The sequence below is a fragment of the Rhipicephalus microplus genome, chromosome 9 (assembly GCF_043290135.1).
Source record: "Rhipicephalus microplus isolate Deutch F79 chromosome 9, USDA_Rmic, whole genome shotgun sequence".
Taxonomy (NCBI): Eukaryota; Metazoa; Arthropoda; class Arachnida; order Ixodida; family Ixodidae; genus Rhipicephalus; species Rhipicephalus microplus.
Window position 1 is genome coordinate 30,784,509 of NC_134708.1, and position 21,828 is coordinate 30,806,336.

General features: G+C 46.4%; 1 protein-coding gene across 2 annotated transcripts in view; it reads left to right on the forward strand.

Moving 5' to 3' along the window:
- LOC119163666 (helicase ARIP4) overlaps window positions 1-21,828 on the forward strand; it is an 82,513-nt gene that overhangs the window by 33,592 nt on the left and 27,093 nt on the right. For both annotated transcript variants that reach the window (XM_037415719.2, XM_037415718.2), the window contains exons 9-17: window positions 164-278; window positions 5,521-5,748; window positions 6,568-6,733; window positions 12,344-12,506; window positions 15,652-15,890; window positions 16,558-16,789; window positions 18,469-18,768; window positions 20,536-20,711; window positions 21,453-21,607. In XM_037415719.2, the coding sequence (XP_037271616.2) occupies window positions 164-278; window positions 5,521-5,748; window positions 6,568-6,733; window positions 12,344-12,506; window positions 15,652-15,890; window positions 16,558-16,789; window positions 18,469-18,768; window positions 20,536-20,711; window positions 21,453-21,607 (1,774 nt within the window). The remainder of the gene's footprint in view (window positions 1-163; window positions 279-5,520; window positions 5,749-6,567; window positions 6,734-12,343; window positions 12,507-15,651; window positions 15,891-16,557; window positions 16,790-18,468; window positions 18,769-20,535; window positions 20,712-21,452; window positions 21,608-21,828) is intronic.

Here is a 21,828-nt window from a genome sequence, read left to right on the forward strand (position 1 = left end):
AAATGGCTTTGCTATTAGTGTACCCTGAAAATTTCATTTGCACATGCCTACTCAATTTGTGGAGTTGCCACAATGAGTAGTGTTGCGATGAGCAAAATGCTGTGAACCTGTAGGAGATAGCTGGTGGTTTTTGACATTTTGTTTTTCTTCCCATTGTTACCAGACATCTACCAGGCCATTGTGAACCCGGGCCCCGATCTCGTCATCTGCGACGAAGGGCATCGCATCAAGAACTGCAATGCAAGCACTTCCACTGCACTCAAGAGCATACGAACTAAGTGAGTGGACAATCAAGTCGTTGCTTGCAGGCTTAAATGCCTTCTCGTGCCATAGTTTATGCATAATCATTTCAGGAGTTCGTTTGGAAAGGACATTTTATGATTACTTGGCAATGTGTACTGCATAAGCTTTTGTGCACTTTAGACCTACCTGCTTTAGTCATTGCCATCTTATGCAGTGTTACAGTCTATCCCGGATAACTCAGACTCAAAGGGGATCGCGAAATAGTTCAATATGTTGATAATTGGAAATACCAAATATGTGAATTCAAGGCCTGAATTAAAGCATTGCAGGCCTCAAAACAGTTTTTGAAAATCGCAACAAGCGATAATGTAAACATTCGCTCACAGCATAATTAAAAAAAAAGGTGTGAACTACATCTGCAAGTTAGCATACTTTATTTCGTATGGAAATTGTTCGTTAACTTGTCTGGCTTGTTGCGCACCATCATGTTCCAGTCATCCTCCCTATCATTGAAGCTTTCCACCTAAGCGAATTCAGCTCCTTCAGCCACCATGGCATTGATCCTTGCAGAACGCTGATGCACGGTCAAAGGTTGGTTAGCAGCAAAGGTGCTGGCATCTTCATAATCATACAAGCACACTTCCTCTGCACCGGCATGGTCAGCCATGATCTCTTCATCGGTACAGTCAGAAACGGCTAATACGTCATCTGCACCGAGGTCGCTTGCTATCCGAGATGCTGCCCTGAAACTCTAACAAGTCGTGAAATTCACTGAGGCACCATAGTCGGCAGTCATGACGTACGCGAAGTTGTCACCTGGCACCTTAGTCGCAAGGAAATGATGTACGACGGTGCTTTACTTAACGTCGCTCCAAACTTCAGTCATAATTTTCATGGCTAAGAGCGAGTCAATGTTCTGTACGATTCCCGATTGATGATTAATCAGGAACGAAGCAAGAAATTCACATGTCCGCTACCTGCTAAAGACAACGCTGCCCACAAACAACAATGAGCAAGCTCCCACTGTCGACATGTTGGCAATATTGACATCACTTGTAGCTTTGTAGCTGGCAGCCGCTGCTCTCAGCTGCTTTGGCACAAAAAGCTAGGAAAAGCGTAGCCTTCAAGATATGCGTTCTAAAACCAAAAACACAAAAAATACATCATGAGGTTGCTCATCTCGAAGGCCATGCTTTTCGGGTCCGTATGTCATTGTGCACCAACAAACGAGAAAGGTGTAGTGACACGTATACCGAAGGAGTACGGCCACTAGCGTGGGTCCGGTCTTAGCGAGCCGCAAAGCACGCGTTAACTGTCGCCGTGGCGAGAACACGATACTGCTCAAAGTCGCAACACTTTATTGTCTGTGGCAACACCAAATCGCAGTACAGCCCGTTGCAAATCGCAGTACAGCCCGTTGCAAAGGCGCGGCGGGAAAGCAAATGGGCTTACTCACGCCACGGGCCTAAAAGTACTACACAGGGTGCCACGAGCACGTCTCCGTGGTAAAGGTGATCCACGGAGACACCGGGACCAAGGCCCAATTGCTCGAGCGAGGGCAAAGGCGCTCGCGTTGGCTTCGGAGGGAGACGGGTCGGCGTAGCTAGGCCACGCACTAGGACATTGTACCACCCTTCGGCCTAGCATTCGGAAGGGGGGGTGGGGCGACATAAGGTAAGCGTTTGCCGCGGGCGCAAGGCGCTGTTGGCAAAGTCCGTACGAGCCCCACAGGGAGCTGACGGACGGAAAAGAAAAGCGTGCTTACCCCCATGTCGTCCCCGGAGAGGCCTCTCTCTCGCTCTCGACGCACACGCGCGAAACCTCTTGGGAAACTCCACGCGCGGCGCCACAGTCAACATCCGCTACCGGGTGAGGGAGCTAAACGTCACTAAGCTCCCCCAGCGCGGCAGATAGCGGAGGAGGGGAGACATGTCGGGACATGAGAACGGAGAAAGAGGCGGCAAAGCCCGCGCAAAGACAGCAGGCTAGCCTCAATTCCCACAAAGGGAATGCAAACTTTAGAACGAGATTGATGAGTCACTCTACATTCTTATTTTGGTGCCCTCAGCAATCAATATTTTTTAAAAAACACTATGCCTGCGCGCATTAGAACCTGTAGATTGCGATGAACCAGATGAATGCAATGAAATAAGCCGCCTTTTTTGTCACCTGCGTGCGAAGAGAGATCGAAACTTGTTAGAACACGGCCAAATAAGGATCAATATTCGCTAGGAAAAATGCACTTTCTGGGCTTCGGCGCGGCGCAGCGTTTGATATAGCGGATGCTCCGCTGTGCGGGAGTTCGATATATGTGTGCACCAGTCTTATACTTTTGCGTGGGAAATTCAAGGGGATTTCTCAACTGTTTGATATAGTCAATAATTCAATATATCTGAGTTTGATATGTTCAGAATCGACTGTACTAAGATTGAAGCTTTCAATAAACGAATTGGTATAGGATGCTAACAAGCTTGATTTTGTGCAAATGTTGTTGCAAGTGAGAAAGCTCAAAATGGTAAACGCATGAGGTAAAGGTTTGTTGCGAAAAGTTCTATTAACGTGCTTTGACAAGTTTCGAACGAAGCCGTTCAGAATGACAATGCTAACAACACAAAATGAGTAATTTCTGTCGATCGCTGATAGTTGAGGTAAGGGTTTGTTGCGAAAAGTTCTATTAACCTGCTTCTACAAGTTTTGAACGAAGCCGTCCAGAATGACAATGCTAACAACACAAAATGACCAATTTCTGTCGATCGCTGATAGTTGCGCTGATCCATCCGCACTATCGTAACTACAGTCGAGCCCGCTTATAACGAACCTGAGCGTGACGCGGCATTCGTTCGCTGTATCCCGAAGTCCGTAGTAAGTGAAACACAGCTTTTAAAAAAAGTTGCGAGTGAAACCACAAACTTTTTATGCCCCCAAAAGTTCGTGATGCACGTGTTTTGAATAGCGGAAGCGATAAGGGCGGTCTCGAGTTCATTTAAAACGGCAGGGCGCTCTTTCGCCGAGGCCCGTGGCATAAGCTGCATGAGGCACTGACTCCAAAATTTCGTTGTTCTCGCAATCCGATTCCTCCAAATTGCTCTCCCCACGTACTTCATTTACAATGCCCTAATCCCTGCACGGTTCCGCAGTGTCGGCATCATCATCGGCCGTAATTAAACCATCACAACAGATGTCCCACCCGCTCTCCCAGGTCGGAGTTGCCGACGCGCTGCCACAAATCGCCGCTGCAATGGTCCTGTTCGGAAGCTTCAGGCTCGGCATCGGGCCCGACGTCGATGAAGTCGACCTCGCAAAAACAGTTTCGCACGCAAGTAGTCGTCACCGCTGCCCACGAAATATTCACCATCTCCACAGCTGCATACCGGGACACCCGAAGCGGCAAGTTGGCTTCCAGGTGGTCAACAGCTATGAGCAAGCGCTCTGCAACGCGGTACCTAACGCGCGGATTCCGCTCAAGCCAAGCGGTCACACTTCCGACGTTTTGTTGAGCAGCAGGAAAAAGCGTGCTAGTCCTCCCGTCGGCCATCATGACCATACACACACACCAAGGGCAAGAAAGATGCGCACACGCGACACACATGCCAGGATGCATGAAACAGCTCTGGGCCCGTTTCCAGTCAGACAACGAAACTAATTCGAGCCAGCGTGGCGGGTGTCTCGGAGCGGAAGAGATGGGCAAAGGGGTCGTGATCAAGAGAGGAGAGCAGACTTGCGAGAGAAGGGCAAGGAGTTGCGATAAAGAGAGGGGAGGATGCGGTGGGAGGGCGACCTTGAAAACCAAAAACACATGGGAAGGAGGCAGGTTGGGTAGCTTGTTGAAAGGTCCGCAAAACTCGCACGTAGAAAAACTTGGAAAGGGTGCATGGCTGCCTGAATCGGTGCACGCGGCGGTGTTCGAAGAATCGGGGGCTGTAGTCAAAAATTGTTTTGTTGCGCCGGCGAGTTTGCATGGCCTCACGAACTTCGATATTTCGTGATTAATTCTGCGCAAATTAACAGCCGTTTTCGCGCTTCCACACGCGCACGTAAGGCATGCTGAGTTGAGTGTGAAGTGAGCGAGAACAAGTCCTAAACACGAAACGAATCGCGGACTATCAGAGTCAGTGGGGTAGTGTACGCGTGTGCACTAGATGCAGGCTATCAGATACAGTCGGTGGCCGACGATGTTGGCAATTGGTCTGGTCACTCCAGGCTGGCGACGTCGACAGTACCAGCGATCGAAAACGGGGTAGATGGCCGACGGGTCTTCGAAAGATCAGTGGCAGTGTGAAAACACAGGCCTGGTCTGGCTATGCGGAATGCTCAAGAGTAGCGGGGGGGGGGGGGGGCGACAAAGGACGGAGGGGTGCGTAACAAAAGCGGTCGGGGAGAGCGGCCACTAGAGGGGCGCGGAGGCAGGGTCGGCATTTAACGATAAGAATGTATGGGCACCTCGCCGATGCATGATCAATGGTCGAAATTGGTTTCCCGGGATGTCGGCAGACCGCTGACTACGTTCGCTGTGACTGATCAGCGGTGCTCGGAGATGTTCGTTGTGAAATTTTGTGCCATTGAACCAATGTATATTTTCATGGTCACACGGATATTGTTCGTTTTAAGCGAAAGTTCGTTTAAAGTGGGGCCGTTATATGTGGGCTCGACTGCATATACTCACAGACAACTTTTCCTGGGAATGAAGGGAAGGCATCGAAGCCAAACTGGGCATGTGCGACTGCTGAAGAATATAGTTCCATCATTGCGTCCGTGTTTTCCACGTGGAAATCATAAAAATCAACATTATTATATTTTTCATGGGATGGTGTTTATAAGGAGATGCTCCAGACACCGATGACATATTCATAATTCTTTTACTTCACGTGTTGCCATTTCGCATTTTTGCACTTGTGAAAACGTCCCTCGTTTTACGTACACCTCACTGTCAAAATGGCGTCTTTTTCTTTGGGTGAGCGCTCTTAGCCATCCAGCTATTACGACGACTCGCCAAACTCGCGAATGGCTGTAAATGCAGCGTTATTATTTGAACATGGTCGTCATTCAAAGCACGAGCCGAACCGGTCTACTAGTCGGAGGATTGCGTGTGCAGTAGCTCCGCCCCCGTAGCTGTCCCGTCATTGCCAAGAAAAGTTGTCCGCGAGCACAGTGCCTTCCGGCAAACTTCTCATCGTGCGATGGTAATGTACTTGACGTAGCCGATGTCTGCGATCACGTTGCAGACACGCGCTCAAGTTGGATGCTTGGCTGACGCGTGTTTTGCTCTCCTCGATGCAGGCGGCGCATCGTGCTGACGGGCTACCCGCTGCAGAACAACCTGCTCGAGTACTGGTGCATGGTGGACTTCGTGCGGCCCTCGTACCTGGGCACGCGCTCCGAGTTCTGCAACATGTTTGAGCGGCCCATCCAGAACGGACAGTGCCTGGACAGCACGCCCAAGGACCGGCAGCTCATGCGCTTCCGTGCGCACGTCCTGCACAGCCTGCTCCAGGGATTTGTACAGAGGTACCCTCCGTGCTTTGTTTTGGTCGTAGAGTTTCATAGCAGCACACTTGAGGGAAGTCTGTAAAACTGCGCTCACACTGAAAATCAAGTTAGAAAGAAAGCATGAATACAAACAGAATGGCACAGTATAAAAGACATGGCAATTCCCCTTTCTTTATTTTTTACTTTACTTAAAGTCTCTGAATCCAAAAGTGCTGCATTTCTACCCTTTTACATAGACATGCTAATGTATTCACAACAAGGCAAAACTTTTAGCATTACATCACGCTATAAATTTGCCATCATTAACCGCAAATAAGCCGCTCATATGCATTTTCCAGACCCTTCTGGGAATAGTAATTACAGCATTTAGCAATAAACCTTTTGTTGTACTCATTTCAAACAGTATTTTTTTCTGCAAAACTTCTCGTGCGTATTGTGCATAGCATAACTGAAGGGTGTTTGAGCACTTTCGACTCCTCGATTATCTTCCATTTCTCTCTAATTCTGTGGGTAATAACTATTAGATGTGTACGATGCTTAAAACTGGATCATTATTCGGAAATTTTGAATGTTCACGCATTTGCTGTTCTTAATACTGCTTCTACAACACTTGCGAGTGATCACTCAATTCTTGAATCTGCAGCTCTTCTTGCTTAGGTAGGGATCCATTGATGGTTTCTTTGTGATCGCTTGCCCGTCCTTTAGTTTTTTTCTCGTTCTTGAAATTTTTAATTTTTTTGTTGTTGCCTTATGAATTATATGTGCACAGCTATCAAAGCTTACAGTCATTCGTAGCCATTTTTTAAGTGAGTGATTCACTACAAATTTCCTCTGCAGGCGAGGCCATGCGGTGCTCCGGGATGCCCTGCCCCGAAAGGAGGAGCACGTGCTGCTTATTCGGATGACGCCCATCCAGCGGACGCTGTACCGGGAGTTTGTCAAGGAGTTTCTTCACAACTACAGGGTCACCAACCCCCTCAAGTTCTTTGCAGTCTGCTGCAAGGTCAGGGTCATTCTTTCTCGGAACTGAATGATACGTGTTGTGGGCGTTCGATCCTAAAACGTGCTTCGAGCTGAAATTGACTGGAGTTGATGGGTGAGGTAAAAGAACACTGGCTTCACATAGCACTTATCTGCAAAGTGAGGACGTCAACTTTCTAACCAGGGTGCAGCCAAGATTGTTTATCAAAGCTTGTCAACCTGCCTAGCGAGGCGGGGGCACAGACTTCTAGTCTGTGCTAAAAACTAGGAATAGTTAGGCGAACGCGTCATGCCCGTGTTGACTGAATGTGGTAAATATGGTGTAAATGTAAAGAAATTGGAGTGGATGAAAGGACGACTTGCCTCTGGTAGATACCGAACCTACGACTTTTGGATAATGCATGCGATACTCTACAAGTTGAGCTACCTTGGTAATCACCCTTCAGTCAACTTTATTGGGTATTTCCCTGCATGTAAGCCTGGGAGTGTGGGGCAGCACTGCTCGTAGCCTTGACGGCGAGCGTGGAATGCTTTTGAGTGCATAGCACTTCAAGGGACCCAGCTTCAGTGTCTCATGTTGCGTGGTCACACATGGGTCAATACAGAAACAAAACGAGGCTAATGCTCAAAACCAGTACAAAATGAGCTGGAAAGGTCTAAAGTAATTTAACCTATATAAATAGCCGAGGATTAATTGCAGTAATTTACCAGAGATTACAAAAAACGCTTCTGAAACACCAGGTTTAGTTGGGCACCATGCAAGAGAGGGTGCCACCTCCTTGGCTAGCGCGCGAATTCAAAGGGGATGGCTGGGTTGGCTGTGCTGCGCGCTTCCTTACGTCTCACAGTTGTGCAACTTGCCGTAGCAAGGACAGGTGTGCAACTACTCTCAGTTATTTTTAAAGCAAACTCCACAAAATGTTTCAAGCTGCTTGAATTGAGATTTCACTTGGTGCTTTGTGAATTTTGCAAGAAAACACAAATCCATTCTAAAAATACTAATAAATCAATCATTTTACTATTTTGATTTTTGAAAGAACACTTGCGAACAAGATTTTGTTTGTGGAATGATGAAATATGTACTGGTTGTTACATTTGCCCAGGGTATCCTTCTGAACCAAAATAATAATTATAGGCATGACCATTCTTTAATCAAAAATTTAGATGTGTGATGACTAGAATTTTATGGATTTTTTTTCTTGGGGAAAAGAACATTCGTAAAAAATACAATTCTGGTGACAACACATTTCCTTTGCTTCAGTAAGGGCGATATTACATAAAAAGAAATCGCAAAAGTTTTCACTTGATAGCTGGAGTGGTTACAGAGAAAATGTTACTTTTCTGATGAAAAGTAGTGTTAGAAGAAAACGCGTTTGAAATTCAAGTTGCCACAGTGAAGCCACGGTTCCAGGCACGTTTTGGGCCATTTTTAAATGCTTTACACTGCGTGTAAAATCGCGCCATTTTGTCAAAGCAAATGTCGGTAATGCTGGAATATTGTGTTATAAAAGTTGGAAAATTTAATTTTTAGTCGAATTTGCCCTCCATCTCACCCCCCTTAAGGGGGGGGGGGGGGCGTTGCAATGAAAATCATTTTTGTTATTTATGAAGCTAAAGGGATGACTTTTGCCATGCAGATGTCATTTTTTGTGCTGATATCATGACTCAAATTGGTTTTAAGCTATCTAATAGAACCTTTGAGTTACAACACTTGATAGACTCTCATTGTCATTCCAAAGTTAATTAGCTAATTAGACACAAATTCATCAAAATTTTTGCATAAGGATATTTACAAGGGTCCATTTTGTGCTGTAATGCTATTGGTTTATTTTCAATATTTAATTAAGCACACAAAATCTTTTTCTGAAATGTCCTGGACATATTGTCGTACCAACAACTTTTACAAAAAGCCAATTACAAAAGTCTGTATGATGGGCACACATGTATGGACTGCTTTACGGCGCTCACCAATGTCTCAGAATCCAAGTGCAGGAAACGGAATGGCTATAGCTTAATTTGTTGTGAAATGGCACAGGGATGACTGACAGCAACTGGTCAAAAAATAAAATCTGAGAAAATGGAGCTCTAAGAAATTGAAGCTAGAAGCTGATAAAACTGAACTCGGAAGGAAGCTGGCATTATTTTTTATTGGAGAAATGCATCTTTGTGGCTATCTTGAGCGCCAGTCTGTCCTCTTTATGATGATGCCAGTATGGTGGCACTTTGCTAAGGGAAGGCTGCAAATTTGCATTTTGTTATGCCCAATCTTTACATAGCTTTTGACGACAGCCCACCAGTAAAATGCTTCTTTCTCAACTTCTACTACTTATTTTGATATAAAATCACACTATGGTGTAAAACATGGTGTCAGGATTACAGAAAAAAAATTAATTGAAAAAACTTAACATTTTCACCAAATTTACTATTCCTATTGCCATGTCCCCTCTTAATTGATCATTTAGAACTCTACACCAAGACCTGCACAAGAAACGCATTTCTCTGCATCAATTTGTCTGCGTGGCAGGGGGATGGATGAATAGTGGGAATTGAGGCTAGCCTGCTGCCTTTGCGCAGGCTTTGCCGCCTTTTCTGCCGTTCTGATGTCCCGACATGTCTCCCCTCCTCTGCTGTCTGCCGCGCAGGGAGAGCTGAGTGACGTTTAACCCCCTCACCAGGTAGCGGATGTTGACTGTGGCACCGCGCGCGGAGTCTCCCGAGAGGTTTTGCGCGCATGCGTCGAGAGCGGGCAGATACTCTGTGGGACAGCTGACGGTGAGCCATGCAATCTTTTTCGTCCGTCGACTTCCATCGCTCGGGGCTCGTCGGACTTTGCTGACGGCGCCTCACACCCGAGGCGAATGCTCACCTTTTGTTGCCCCACTGCGTACGCTCGGCCGAAGGGTGGTACGGTGTCCTAGTGCGTGGCCTAGCTACGCCGACCCGTCTCCCTTTGAAGCCAACACGAGCGCCTTTGCCCTCGCTCGAGCAACCGGGCCTTGGTCCTAATGTCTCCGTGAATCACCTCTACCGCGGAAACATGCTCGTGGCACCCTGTGTAGTACTTTTATACCCGTGGCGTGGATAAGCCCATTTGCTTTCCCGCCGGCCCTTTGCAACGGGCTGTACTACGTTTGGTGTTGCCACAGACAAAGTGTTGCGACCTTGAGCAGTATCGTGTTCTCGCCATGGCGACGGTTAACGCGTGCCCTGCGGCTCGCTAAGACCGGACCCACGCTAGTGGCCGTACTCCTTCGGGATACGTGTCACTACAACAGGAAGTTTTAAGAGGGAAGCTCCTTAGGACCTCACAACGTCCATTCAACTTCAATCCGTCTGGGCGCTGCGCATAGTTGAAGCACTTGTGCAAAACGTTTGTGCACAATGCCGTCTACAAAGCATACATGGGGTGCATATGGTTTAAAAACTAAAAGGCAGCAACAGCGTAAGAAACACCGACATTTAAGAGGAGACGCTCCTCGAAAGAACTTTTTCTATTTCTAGTCATAGACATTTGAAAATGTTGTTATTAATGTGATTTTTCATGGATATTTTAAATATGCAATCATTTTTTGTGTAGCTGCTATAGTTATTCAGTTATGTCATGCACAATAGCAAAAAGTTACATGCTTTACGGGTACTCTTTTATGTACTTGGTAAAAGCATTGTGTCTGATCTTATTTGACTCTTGGTAGATTTTGAAGTGCAAATATCTATCCAGATATGCCACATAAATATTAAAACCAAGAAAAAAAATCGTATTGAATGACTAATTATTTTCGATCCCCCTTGAAACAATAACCTAATATTTTTACAACTAAAGCTGGTAGGCATTGCAATTTCAAGTAGATATTTGCATTCTGCATGTGTTGAAGAATATGCATGCCAAGTTTCGTTACTATACAATAAGTATAAGTGCCTAAATGGCTGCCCGGAAAACATGAAATTGTAAAAAAAATGAAAATGAGAAAAACTAGTTTGAAAGTTTGGAAAGTTGGCATTTATTAGGAAACCATTTTTTTTTTCATGGACACAATGAAAAGCAGCTTGCACTGAATGCTCGAAAGACCGAGAATCGCACAGAATCGTGAAAGTTGGTCACGGCCTGCGCCTATAGCGCGTAATGCCAGAACTGCCATCACGTTTACAGCAAAGCTATCACGCAAGCTGCCGCTGTCTAAACGAGCGCACGTCCCTTGGTCCCTGGCCGAAGTAGTACGTCTCGACGCGTGTGTGAATGAAAGTGTAGATTCAGGACAATCGGTATTTTCACAGCACAGTTCGAGGAATGCCGAAAGCTCTTTGCACTTTCCAGCTACCTCTCGGACGCCGAGTTTCCGTTCGCGGCAGGGTTGACATTGCGTACCTGCTACAAGGGCAGTCAGCGCATCGATTTCCCAAAGTAGCGTGTTGGCAGTAGCAGCACCTACTGGTCTACGTTCACACTCGAAGAATCCGCTCTTCATTTGGGATGCACTGACGAATTCCACGGCAGCGGCTGTTTCACAACCACTGTCGCCGCGGAGTTTGGTGTTAGTGTTCGGCCTATCTGAAGTCCGAGCGTCGGGGCGTTGGTCGGCGGTGACATCGGCGTTCAATGTCACTTTGGGAAGCGTCCGATGCCGTTTCCTTTAATAATTGTGGCGAGTTCCGAACTCTCGATTATCTAGACTGTGCTTCTTGGGGCTTGCCATGACATAAAACTGCAGAGAAACGCCGAACAACTCGATTGTGACGTCTGAGGCTTCGCTCTTTTGCCGGAAAGATAGGGAGGTGGAGGAGGCGGAGCGCACCGTCGACCAATGGCGGCCTCGCGCTGCTTGCCGCGATATTCAAAACGCGTGGCGTATGCGTTGTTTTTCTTGTTTTTTGTTTATTCTTCGTGATGATACGAGACTGGCTACTTGTGGATTGTGAAGGGGAAGGCCTCAGCATGCGTGCACGATTGAAAATGGTGGCCAACGCGTCATTTTCGCGACAGGACAACGGGAACTACGCCATTTTTGGTGACTTTCGCGCATTTCTCCCATCACCGCTCCCCACTTGGAAGCATTTTTAGATCATTTCTTGTGCGAATTTCAGCTTGATATTTTTAGAGGTAAAAGATTATAGTCCAAGGATGCCAATACAACCGGAAAAAAAAGCGAAAATTTTCCGGAAACCCGCGACTTTTCGACCCGCGTCTACCCTTAACCCACCGATCAATCAAAGTGTACAACAGAGCAAAAGGTTTACAAGAACAAAATAGAAGGTTCTCAACCAGAACAAAGTAGCAGGCCACAACACCATAAAAGAAGCAATGCCAGCAACATGTGAGCAAACCGAAACATTTATGAACAACTAGTAGGTTAGCAAAAGGGTGTTCACCAGAACAAACAAAAGGCCACAACACCGTAAAAACAGACATTTGGCCGTCTGTCAGTCAAAGCATACAACAGAACAAAAGGTTAACAAGAACAAAATAAAAGGCTGTTGACCAGAACAAAATAAAGGGCCACAATTCATGAACCAATACATGCCACTTCGCCACATCGTCAGCATTCACTTCGTGGATCTGTCTGTATTTCTTTAGCGCATTTACGATCACTGCAGTGCGACAAAAAGGTTTTAACGAGTGACTCGGATGTTTTGTCAGGTGTGGAACCACCCCGACATCCTGTTCCACCTGGTGCAAGATAAGAAGAACGAGGTGGGCCTAGACATCGACTTGGACATCGACCTGATAGGCCCACCCGCAGTCAAGGAGACGCACGCCAAGAAGCACCACCACCACCATCACCACCACACCAACGCAGCAGGTCAGGCAGGCGGCTTGTTACATTTAGGAGCAGGAGGGGTTTCTAGGTGGACTAGAAGGAGCGCTAAACATGTTAGCAATTGCACTAGTCCTAGTGAATTTTGATTCAAAAATACCAAAAGCTTTACTTGTGCAGCCTGAACGGCTTTTATTTCCCCCCCCCAAAAAAATATTGGGAAGTAAGAAAAGTGAACTGTGCATTAAAGTTCGCACACCAAGTTAGGGCAATGTCATTGATTTTGCTGGTGTCTCCCATGGGTCACACAGTTCTTTGGAGGTAAAATGAATTGCGCCATGCTGTAAGCGAGCCGGAGACTTTTCGTAGCAAGTTTGAAGAAATGTTATTGTGTGAAATGATCTGAAATAAAAAAGAAAAAAACCTTTAAAATTTTTGGCATTAGGCTGATACATGGTAGGGGTTCCGGGGTGAAATTCATAAGGTAGAGCATCTTACTTTTTTTTTTTTTTTTTTTTTTTTTTTTTTTTTTTTTTTGAAGAGTCTCGCTAATCTCTGGCAAACAAATACCGAAGGTCGCGGCATTGAATTCAACCCACGGCTGCTGCAATTTCGATGGTGGTGAAAATGCTTGAGTCTGTACAGTTGGATTTACGTGCATGATAAAAAACGTCTGAAGCATTCCTCATAATCGTTTTGTGGTTTTGGGACATTTAACACCAACGGTTGATATTAGTATGTGATGAACAAGGCCCGGTTTCGATGTTCTGGTGTTTTGTGTCATCTCAAGCATTGTTTGTTCGCTCATATTATTTATCTTGAAATCCTGTCAGCCAATGCCTGGCCAAACCAAGAGAAAAAATACTAATGCAGAATGAACATGAATTTTTAACTGTGTACACAAGAGAAAGAAAAAATACACTCACAAAAAAAAACCCAAGCCTCCGCTGAACTTGCAGCGCAGTCAGAGCGAAAGCTGGGAGAGCGGCCTTACAGAGCGGTTTTTTTAAACACTATTTGGGTAACTGCTACAAGCACACTTGCAGGGTGCCCACTATGCCATTAAGAGGGGACATGGGTCTTTAAAATTTTTTTCCTGTTTTTGGCTCAATCTTGACCAAACCTCACCATCTTGGACAGTTTTTCATGCTGATTTCAAATATGTAATTGTTTCTGAAATAGCTTCAGTGGATAAAAAGATATTAACATCTGTAATATAATTAATTATGCACTTCAATTAATTATGCACTTCATTGGGGGCTTTTTGGCAACTTAATCAAGCCAGATCCAAAAAATAAATGCATAGCCCCAATGCTGAGGGCTTTCTGTATGGGGTGATGCTATTTTTATTAATTTTTGGGCATTATATTGATAAGAAAACAGACCAGCACTTACAATGGATATTCTGTTCAATTTTCGCTCATTACTATCCATAATTGTAATTAACAGTATGCTTCTAGAGTAATCAAAATAGCATCACCCCATAGGTAATGTTATTACAAATAAAATGATACCAAGTTTGTCATTCTCAATCAACAGTAACATATAAGAAAAACCCCTAAGGTTTAGTGTGGTGCACAAAAACATCGAACTGAGAAAAACGCATCTAAAGTTTCTAATAACTGTAACTTTTGCTAAAGTGAAGCTAGAGCAATAAAAATGGCACCGTTGTATAGCTCTACATTATGTGAGTATGGCTGTACCAAATGTGTCAATGCACCTTCCCAAAATATTTGCCACAGCTCATTTAAAAACTGTGTACTGGCCGTTGAATCAGTATAAGGAACCCAGTCTACAACTTTGTGGCTGTTCTAGTGCACTGAAAACCAAAGGAAGACACATGTTATATATAAAAACATCGCCCTTTTATACATAAAACACTATGTCAAGTAAAACACACATTTTTGTCCCAGACATCCTTCATCAATGCGCTGCCTCGGCCATCTCCGGCGTTCTTGGCGGCGCGCAGGCCGCTCCCTTCTGCCGCGCATTCCACGCTCGCTTTCGTTTCCTGCCGGAAGCTTGACGAGTGTTCTTCTTCAGGCGAGCTTCCCAAGCCATGCCGGCGAAATGCAGAAAGACGTATATGTCGGCGACGTCGGTGCACGAGCGGGTAGCAGGCGAGATAACACGCACGAGAGCAGGCGCCGACGGAGCAAAACCAAACAAACAAAAAAAAATGAGCGAGCAACCGTGGCCGCGCCGCCGCGCCAGCCAATGGTAAGCGCGAGACGGGGGGGCTCGCCGGCGCGCGCGCGCGCTCTAGCCAATCAGCGGTCCGGCAGACGGCTTCGCAAAACGGGGGAGGGCAGTCGTTGTGTTGGAGCTACGCCATTTTGAGAGCCCGCAAAACGCGCACAAAGGAACCAGCTTCAAAACAAGCCCAAGATGGCGCCGATCAGCCGGCTGCTTCGCTGGCAGCGCGCGCGGGAAGTTCGAACAAATTTTCTGTTTTGCGGGTTGTTTTGCGACTCCCGTGATGGTTTGAAAATAGATTTTAACCTATTTTTTTATCGAATTTAGCGTTAATAATTTGAGGAGAGGTGCTTATAGGTTCAAAGATTAGAAAAATGCGTTTTTCTCAAAATCGATTTTTTGGCCATTTTTTACTTTTCTAAGACCCGCGTCCCCCCTTAATCGTCGTAATATTTAGTAGTGGGGAGGCATACACAATGCCATCTTTCGTCATTCTTCATAGAAAGGAGTGTGGTACCCGCTACACCCTTATAAGCAATTTCGTGCAATTTTTGGATGCCGTGGCTGACGACATTGAAGAATAATGCCTGAAGCTTTTGTGATAGGTTTGCAGCATTTGAAGCCCCACTCGTTATGCAATTTTTGTTGTGAGATGCGTGGTTGTTCCTTTGCTGCTTCAAGATGCTTCATTAGTAATATTAGCGAGATTCCTTTGCCCATAATAAGCCTGCCTAAGCCCAGTTTGCAACGGAGGTGGAAGCAGAAGTGTGGCTCTGCGGTAGACTACTGGGCTAGCACGCAAGGGACTCTGGTTCGAATGTCGTTGTGTCCTCGGTGTTTTTCATTTGCCAAGTTTTTTTGCTGTTGTTTTGCGCTATTGTGGTTACAGACACTGGCGGTGGCGGCGGACTACTGCGGCGCACGCGGCCCTTGTTGTGGTCTCATAACAGCTTTCGCTGTAAAACATGCGTAAACACATGCATCGTTCATGCAGGCCTCCCAGACTCCGTAGTTGCGGAAAACAGCTGCCTGGGGCCGGATGGCAGCCTGGTCGGGTGCCTGGACCCCCTGGGTCAGCCGCAGGACTCCCCATACAACGCCTACGGGGCCAACTGCGACGGCACCTCAACGGCAGTGTCCGGCATGAGCCTGAACAAGCCCAAGTACACGCAGGAGCAAGGGGTCATCGCGCCTTTTCGGGAGAAGTCGGACAACAACATCAGCTACGAATGGGTGAGTTTAGAGGACGTTGCAATGTTAAAATTGACTGCACATACAAAAACGCACGTGCGCTTTGCAGGTCTTCTTCTTTGTATGAAGGGATCTCGTATAAGGGGGTTGCCGCATTCTTGTATCACTCATGAACCCCTTTTTCAATGTAGGGGCACTAATTGATTAGTCTGTTACATTAGGGCCTCTTATAAAGGAGTTCCACTGTATTTGCAAGTGCTAATACTAGGAATTCAAAAGTGAAGTGAAAATCTTCTATTTGAATTCCAGACTAATATGGTAGTGTTAAAGGTTCATGGGGTTCCTTCTGAAATTGCCTAATGTGAAAGCAGTCTTCTTTTTTCTTTTGAGTCTATGTATTGTTCCCTTTTCCCTTTGGAACCTTTCTGCATTTAACACAGTTTTGCAGTGCCTCTAGGATTGCAGGCATTGTAAGCTTTGTGCATCTCACCTGGTTTTGCGCTGCCTCCATGATTGGCCAAACTTTGATGAAGCAGCGATGTCATGTAATGACGTCATGTGTTGTTGCTGTTATGTCGTATGGTGAAGTCATCACGTGTTGGTTTTTTTGCATCACTCACGTTGGCGCTGCCGGTGGTCAATTTTCGCGTTTGATGAGACGTCTAAGGCTGAAAGGTCGTGTCCACACCCTCTCCCTGTGTGATGGCAGGCATACCCGCTGATGGAGAAGTACCTGCCCGACATGCTGGACAACAGCTACAAGTTCCTCGTGCTCATGACAATCGTGGAGCAGACGCTGGGCGTGGGCGACAAGCTGCTTGTCTTCAGCCAGTCCCTGTCCACGCTGGACCTCGTCGAGCGGTTTTTGAGCCGCCGCGAGGTGCCCCTCCGGCCGGGACTCCCCCACGGGGAGAAGTGGATGCGAGGGAAAAACTACTTCCGTGAGTACATACTGCACCATCAATGGCAGCATCGTTCATCGTCGGCATACTCTTACTTTTCCAGCATACGAAAACCATGTTCCGTGAAGACAGCTATAAGCTAGCTCACCTTATAGTCTCCTAAAAAGGGGCCTTGAACCTCCTTTCCGAGTAATCGCTGAATGACTTCTGTATCAAGGTCTAATGCCTTATGAGTAGAGCTGTGCAAATAGCAAAATTTTAAGTCCGGAGTGAATTCGAATATTGAAGTGCGAGTGCGAATTGAATTGAATATTTTTCTTATATTTCTAGAATATTTTTCCGCATACTTCGAAGTGAAGGTACAGGAAAAAAAAAGTTGGGGAGGATTCTTAGGCATATTTTTAGGCATATGAGATGGCAACATGAAAGTGTTTCGTTTTGATAGGCTGATGAAACGCTGGCGGGTTGTTGTTTCAGAGCTATTTTGTCAAGATTGAGGCAATGCAGAGGCTGAATTGTATTTATGTACATAATTTGGTACTAAAGTGTTGCCGACAACGCTACACATGAATGGTGAGCTCGCCACGGTGGTCTAGTGGCTAAGGTACTGGGCTGCTGAGCCGCAGGTTGCAGGATCGAATCTTGGCTGCGGTGACTGCATTTTCGCCTCCATCGAAAATGCTGTAAGGCCGTGTACTCAAATTTGAGTGCATGTTTAGGAACCCCAGGATGTCGAAGTTGCCGGAGCCCTCCACTTCGGCATCTCTCATAATCATATGGTTGTTTTGGGACGTTAAACAACAGATATCAATCATCACTCAACCTTAATGGTGAGGATGCTTCTTCAACTTCTGTGAAAGCCCAACTGATGTGGCAGACAACAGGGTTCTAGTCTGGAGTTTCGAATCTGCCTTTTAGATGTCAATTCTGCATTTTAGATGTCACCTGAAATTTTGAATGCTATAAATCTTTGTAGTTCAATTTTTCATACTTTCTGCCCAAATGTCAGCTCCAAAACAGCATTGAGCCCACCTCTGCCACATCTATCATCTCCATGTTGGAACCAGCGTTTTCTCGATGCCATGCATTTGAAACTGTAGCAGTCCCCGAGGGGGGGGGGGGGGGGGCAGCTTTGCCATAATGCGATAGTGTGATCAGGTGAAGCATGGTGAAAGTTTGAAGAGGCCTTTGTTAATCTGGCGGCTGTATTTGTCGTCAAGAAGTTCGAATGGTTTTGAATAGTAAAATTTCAGTGCGCATTAAATTAAATAACAAGTGCTACAGTGAAATCTCGCTACAACGAAATTGACGAGCTGGAGGAAAAAAATTCGTCGCGGAATTTCGTTGTAGTGAAATCCACAAAATTTGGTCAGATCTGATGATTGTGACTCGTTTTTTAGTCCCAGCGAGCGCATGCATTGCACACTCGCTTAGTCAGCCGTGCGTGTCCGAACACTGAGTGAGTGTATTTTCTCTCGTATAACGCGATCAAAATATACAGAAGAGCTGAAGTCTGGGTGCGGCTTATTTGATAATTTTGGTGGGCAAGTTGGCTGCAATGCAAACGTAAGTTGGTGGGCAATGCAAAGAAGGCGGCCTTACATCAATACTCTGGTAGTCTTTTCTTCCTCCCGCAGTTTGCGGTCAGGGGTTTTTGACCCCTCTAGTAGTGGCACGTTGTGTCACTGAACGTGGCAAATGTTTTTCGCTGTCATCAGGGCTGGACGGGAGCACATCGGCGCAGGAGCGCGAGAAGCTCATCAACGAGTACAACTGCAACCAGATGGTGAGCCTGTTCCTGCTGTCGACGCGGGCGGGCTGTTTGGGCATCAACCTGACCGGCGCCAACCGCATCGTGGTGCTCGACGCCTCGTGGAACCCCTGTCACGACGCCCAGGCCGTGTGCCGCATCTACCGCTACGGCCAGGCCAAGCAGTGCCACATCTACCGCCTGGTGTGCGACAACTGCCTTGAAAAGCGCATCTACGACCGGCAGGTCAACAAGCAGGGCATGTCCGGTCAGTTCCCATTTGGCATTTCAGCGAGACTGACTGTGGGCTACAGTTGGTACTGCATATACAGTCAAATCTCATTGTAGCAAACCTCAGATTAACGACTCATTCAAAAATTCCCCTCCAAATGGCCATCGTTTTAATGTAAAAATGTTTCATTACTACGAATTTCAAAATATCGAATGTTTCAGTTGGTATCGAATTTTGTCCCCCGTATATCTCCACAAATCAAAATAATAAATAGCGAATTTAAAAATTTTACTCGCGACTGTGAAAATAATGCCCAGCTCTGTACCTGCCACCATCATCATCATCAGAATGCCCGTGTATTTCTCTATCTGCCGGCCCTATTCAGATGTGCGACAGTCCTATCCCCATCATCATTGCTTGGTAACTTGTTTTTTGCGTCAGGCTTTACCCCGTTGAATTTGTTTTGTCGTCGGGCAGCTTTGCCTGCACGCTTGTTACACGGCTGTTTTCTAGCCTTTAGGCTGGTGGTTGAACGTTCCAAGATGAGCTCTAGAAACAGATTGAAAGGAATGCTACGACGGAAAAATGCGATGCGAGTGGCCTATGGGTTGAAGTTGCCTATGATTACCCGTACATGTTTCACTAACGCTCGAACACTACGCACCACAGTGTGACAACGAAGCATGCGCGTAAGCATAACTGATGACCGATAAGATCCATCCTATTTTTCGGAAATGGCAACAAGAGCAAACACGACGTTGAAACGGCGTGTGCGAACCAATGTGAAGAATCTGTATTTTACTTCGATGCTTCTCAGTGCGTAACACAAATTTGCACGCTTATGAGGTCGTCATTCAGCAGTCGAGCTACCCAGATGAGGATAGATCGCGCTCTTCCTCAAACAAACATGCACTAGTTCTCTAATATTTCGTTCCCCCCCCCCCCCTCCCCACTTACGTTTACAAGAGCACAACGCAGTTGAACATGTATACACACACCACAGGTAGGTGGCTCACGTGTCTGCGTTTACAATTTTTGGACGAATTTTAATGATTTCACTAGAACGACTTTTCAAAGTAAAAAATTATTATTAGCAGTCCCTTGAGATTCGTTGTATCGAGATTTCACTGTATTGAGGTTTAGCGCAACGAAGAGACGTAGGATGACAAAGATGTAGGGCAATGAAGACATGAGGAAGAACGTTCTGTCTTTGTCATCGTACCATGTCCTTTATAAATCCTACAATGTCACGTTGCGGAACGAACAGCAGAGGACAGAAGGACACAGCATTTTTCGCGTGGCATAGAAATGGGGCTTGATGCTGTGTCCTCACTTCTGCGATAAGGCATGATCTGTTAGTGCAAAACCTTAAAGCAAAAATTTCATCTCTCCTCCTCTCACAGCAGCAGTCTGTACCGCCTCTGCTGACTGTCCGAAAGTCTATATAGTTTATGAATGTGTGGTTGTGTTTTGAGGTTTTACCAATCTTATGTCCAGTTGATTGAAAAGTTAGTTCTGTTGTCTGCTAAAATAGGGAGCCTCGCTTATAAATGTGTGTCGGTAATTTCCAGTGCGTGGTACAGCTGCTCTTGTTGCTTTGCAGCTGTGTTGTTGATCTGCTGCTAAGCATAGGGAGAGAGGGGGCAGGTTCGATTTCGAGCCACGTTTTGATGTGGGCTAAACGCAAAATGTGCCGGTGTACCTTCATTCTGGTGCACAGTAAAGAGCCCCCCGGTGGTCAGAATTAATGTGAACCTAATCTTCAGTGTGAAATAAGTGTGGGGATCTTGCCGTGTGATGCAGACCGTGTGGTGGACGAGATGAACCCGGAGGCCAACCTGACCTGGAAGGACGTCAGCACCCTGGTGCAGGACAACGAGGACGACCCTCCCGTGCAGGACCTCTCGGCCGTCGCCGGCGGGTTCTCCGACTCGGTGCTGCGCACGCTCACCATGGAGTACTCGCACTGCCTCACCAAGGTGAGTGTCGTGTCACATTGTACTCTCGCATCCTAACAAACTGGGAGTGAATATGGCACCCCCCATTCCACTCGGTTCCTTCAAATAAGTGGAGACTGATGTCCAGTCGCAGGATTTGCATGCATGGGTGTTCAGTACAGGTATCCTGCGCTCGAGGCAGGCAAGTGTTTAGGACTGAACGTTGAGGTGTTCTGTGCCAGAGTTGCGTGTTCAGATGTTCTGTGCAAGAGGGAGGCAGACTGCAGGTGTTCGATTGCAAGGGTCGTGCATTCAGGTGTTCGGTGCAAGAGGCAGGCAGGTTTTTCAACGGTTATATGTTCAGATGTTGTGTAAGACGCAAGTGTGGGTGTTCAGCTGCAACAGTTGAATGTTCAGGTTATCATATGAGGATTTATTCAGGTAGCAGGGGTCCTTCACCACAAGGTGTTCAGAGCAAGAGACAAGAGGTATGCAGGTGTCCAAATGCCCACATGTGCTTTTGTTGGTCGCATCTGCCAGCCTGTGCCGTTCCCGTGTCCCTCCTTGTCCCTTGTGTATATTTTCCCTCATGTAGGCATTGCAGCCGAAAATAGCCAACTGCTGCGACCTACTAAATTAACGAATGAGACATTGCCAGCTGGACTAATGAGGTTTTACTGTACATTTGGTGGTTATGATTTTATGTGTGTTGTACGGGCTCTCTCTTGTTATTAGTAATGTTGCGGCATCGTCACTGTTTCCTTTTTTCTGCGTTATGTGCAGGAACCGTTTGAGCACGAGTCTCTCCTGCTTGACCGCAAGGACCTGAAGCTGACCAAATTTGAGAAGCGGCTGGCCAAGCAGAGCTACGAACTGGAAAAGAGGGCCACCCTCCACGGAGGGCGCGCGTACATGCATGCGGCCAACTACTCCAACGGGTGAGCCTTAACGAACCAAATTGTAAAGTCCCGTTGCGAATTTTGGGCTGCACACTGGAAGTGTGAAACCAAAGGTGCCACTTACGAAGGGCCCTCTACCCTAAACATCACTCAAATCAGTTGGTTAGTGGACAAGTGAGAGACATTTGAACTATTCATTTGCCCTGCCTTCAGGCAGCATACACTGAAAAACACATACAATGTTTTGCACATTACCGATG